General features: G+C 32.3%; 1 protein-coding gene across 1 annotated transcript; it reads right to left on the bottom strand.

The window, feature by feature from the left end:
• Window positions 1-2862: 2862 nt before the first annotated feature.
• Window positions 2863-3879, bottom strand: LOC139525060 (uncharacterized). Its single transcript, XM_071320238.1, has one exon. The coding sequence runs from the start codon at window positions 3877-3879 to the stop codon at window positions 2863-2865; it is 1017 nt and encodes a 338-aa protein (XP_071176339.1).
• Between the last annotated feature and the right edge of the window lie 240 nt (window positions 3880-4119).

The following is a 4119-nucleotide window of genomic DNA, read 5'->3' as shown; positions in this document are numbered from 1 at the left end:
TTCAAAATGTTTTTGCAAAATTGAAGGTGACTGTATTTTCTCAATGCTTTCTTTATTTTCAAATCCCCATACCTCTGAAGCATATAATAAAACAGGACTAATTAAAATTATAACCAATGAGTCAAAAAGTTTTAGCTGCAAATCGACGGGAATACATATATTTTTAATTTTTCGGTATAGAGCATACAAAGACTTCTGTGCTTGAACAAGAAGTTTTTTTCGTGCTGTACAAAAGCTACCGTTGTAATTGAAAAGTACACCAAGGTAGCAGTAGGAATCAACTATTTCAATTTTTTCACCATATATCATAAAATTCTGATTTCTTTTTACTTTCCTTTTACTAAAAATCACTACTTTGGTTTTGCTTGTGTTAATCTTAAGCTTCCATTTTTTACAATATTCTTCAAAACATACAAGGGTTTTTTGTAATCCTTCTGCACTTTCAGACAATAGCGCAGTATCATCTGCGTACAGTATAATAAACAATTTAACATACATTTCTAATGATTCCAAGCACAGCTTTGAAATATTATTTAGACTTTCTATATTATTTTCCACAAAATAATTTTCTAAATCATTTAGAAACAAAGAAAATAAAAAAGGTGATAGATTTTCACCTTGTTTTACTCCTGTATGAGATATAAAAAATTCGGAAAATTCATTTCCTTTCTTGACACATGTTTTTATATTTTGATACATATTATAGATCACATTAAATAGTTTACCTTTAATGTTTGATTTTTGCATTTTTTGCCACAATCCTGACCTCCATACAGTGTCAAAAGCGCTCTTAAAGTCTATAAAAGTGCAAAATAGCTTCTTACCAAATGAAAAATATATAGTAATTAAAGAATACAATACAAATATATTGTCAACAGTAGAGAATCCTCTACGAAAACCTGCTTGTGCCTTTGAAATCAGGTCTACGTGATCTGCATAATTATTTAACCTGTAATTCAACATGGCAGAAAAAGTTTTACTAAAGCATGAATTCAAAGTGATTCCTCTGTACATTTCGGGATCAGATCTTGATCCTTTATTTTTAAATATAGTAATCATGATTCCATTAGACCAACTGTCAGGAATTGGAACAATTCCAGTATCTAAAATCAAATTGAATAGCTTAACATAAATTGGCATTAAATCGTCAATTGTATTCTTTATATACTCATTTAAAATTTCATCACTACCTGAAGCTTTGCCATTTTTTAAGTTTGAAACAACTTTTTTAATTTCATCTTCTGTTACTGGACTGTTTAAAAATAACTCAACATCGTCTGGTAGAGTATTAAATTCCAAATCTTGTTCGAAATCATTTTCTGTCTCAACAGTTTCATTTAGTATTTTAAAATGATCATACAATGCTTTTAGAGATATATCGTCATTGTTATCTTTTTTTTTACTATCATTTAGATTATTAAGGATTTTCCATAGAGCTTTTGTATCCTTTTTAGAAATGTTACGCAACTCATCAGCAGCTCTCTGTTGATAGTTTGCAAAAGATTTATTTAATGTTATTTTATGTTCTTTACTAGCTTGTCTCATTTTACTTCTGTTTTCAGCATTTTTCAAAAAACTATATCTCTTTCGAGCTTTATGAAATTTTTTTCTACTCATCGAGCATTTTCTATTAAACCAAGGTTTTGAATTTTCATGTTTGTAAAAATGTTTATGTTTATTTACTTTCCCAAACGTTTCTGCTGCAGCATCTTTAAAATTTTTGCTGATATCTAAAACTATATTGTTTATATCATTTTGAGTTGCATCATTATTTACGGACAATTTGTCCAGTTTATTCATAACAGTGGTCAAAATACCTTCGGAATCATTGTGAATTCGATCAACGTATTCAGATTTCTGTTCACTCTTCCACCTGACAAAAGTTTTATCATTTCTATTGTTGATAACAATTGAATCTGATTTACTAAATGTGGCCTGAAGTCTAAAATTTATAAAAGAATGACAATCAGAATATAACGGTATAAAGTCAGCAATTTCAAAATAAACAATCAAAGGGAAGAGCATTGATGAAATAATTAAATAATCAACAACACTTGAATCGTTACATGTTTTCTCCCCAATATCTTTATCTGATCCAACTCTTGAATTTGCAATATATAAATTATTTTTTCTGCACAACTCTAACAGTCTATGACCATACTTATTAGGTCTGCATGTACACTGAGACACTCTTTGTAAGGTGATTTTGTTTCGAGTCAGATTCTCATAATCATACAAATAATCTAATATATCAGCATCACAATCTAAATCAAACATACTAACAATTGACTCATCAGGTATAATATAATCGGGTAAAGACCCAGTTTTTGAGTTAAAATCGCCAACTAGGGCAATATAACAATTTTCAGTGTTTGTAAGGATATTCAATTCATTTTCCAATTCTTCAAAAGCTTCTATAGTAGAATACTTAGAATTTTCAGGTGGTACATAAACACAACCAAAAATTACATCTGAATTAAGTGACAAAATTGATTTCGAAAGTTTAAACCATAAAACAAATTGACTCTCAGTATTATAGAAATTCAACTCTTTTTCTAAACTCTTTCTATAAATAACAACTATTCCACCTGATGCTTTTTTAAATTTTTTTCTATTTTTTGTGACATAAAAATAATCGTCTGGTAAGTTTAAATTATCTAAATCAGTTAACATCGTTTCAACAAAAATACAGATATCATGTTCAAGCAAAATTTCAATGAAATCAGGAGACAATAGTCTTTTCTTAAGTCCACAAACATTTAAGAAACAAATATTTAAACTATCATTGTTAATTGTATATTTCTTATTCACAGTTTTATAATTTTTCGATTTCTTTTGAGGTTGTCCTCTTGCACCATTCCCCTATCTGCCAGAATTTGGTGAATCATCTGTGTGCGGTGGGCCAGGGGACGGTCCCTGTCGCTGTCTTTTGCTAGGAGGGGTATCACTAGAATAAGACCCTTTTGGGCTCGTGTCATGGTTTGTTGATGAAGAGCCAGTATGCTCCGTTCTAGTGTCCTCTAGTACCGTGTTAGGAATGTAGAGCTGGTTGTCTATGTATAGCCTATCACGCACAAGAGAGGTTTGTCTATTTTGCTGTTTGGCCTGTTTTAACACCGGATACAGTTCCTTCCGCTTTTGTTCAATTTCATGAGGAAATTGCTCCCGTATTCCGTATGGTCTACCTTTTAGTCTGGTAGCATTTGCTAAAACATATTCAAGATCACGGTGATATAGGAATCTTGCAACTATCGGTGCTCTTCTGTTGTCCCCCTTTGTTCGGAATCGATGGACATTGCCGAATTCGATCCTGTAGTCGATCCTCAGCTGATCGTATAGAAAAGATCGCAAAAGCTCTTCCGTATCTTCACCCGGAACTCTATGCAATCCCGTAAAGATCAGATTGTTTTTCATTGACCTGCATTGCAAGTCAAGAATGGCTGTTTTTAAGGACTCAATTTCCTTTGAATTGATGACTGATGGAACACCCGGTCGGACGATGGTGTTGTCTTCAAGTTTCTTAATTCTCGTATCATGATTGTTTATATTACGTCTGTTAGTTTTTACTTGTCCAGATACCTGATCGAAAAGATTGCTAACACCTTGGCAGCTATTCTCGCAGTCTGACAGCTTTTTGTTGAAATCGCTCGCCTGGTCTTCTAATGTTCTAACCCTAGCTGACACCGTTAAGAAATCTTGTTTCAAATCATCAAGGCGCTTCTCCATACTTGTTTCCATTCGTCTCATTGTGGAGTCGATACCCGTAACTATTTCCAAAATCATGTTAAGCAATGTCCCGGAGTTCAGATTGACATCATTGGAAGCGTCAACTATTCTTCGGCTCTCTTTAATCAACCTCGACGTATCGCTCATCGACATTCTTTTTGATATGATTGGTTGTTCTTATAGGTGAATAGGTCAAATTTACTATAAAACAGCTGATTTTACTATAGTCCAAAGTCCCCTTTCATTCAATGTTTAATGAACAGTTTTCAATACATACACTGTTTATCCCCCAGGGTATACAGGACAGGTCTCAGTGAAAATAATAGTTTCGTTGTTATCAAAAACTTCTAATATGGGTTCAAGATCTCCGAAATTTAGACAATAAGTTCAAAA

Source organism: Mytilus edulis, chromosome 5, assembly GCF_963676685.1.
Source record: "Mytilus edulis chromosome 5, xbMytEdul2.2, whole genome shotgun sequence".
NCBI lineage: Eukaryota > Metazoa > Mollusca > Bivalvia > Mytilida > Mytilidae > Mytilus > Mytilus edulis.
Note: the sequence above shows the minus strand (reverse complement) of the source record. Positions and strands in the feature narration are given on the sequence as shown.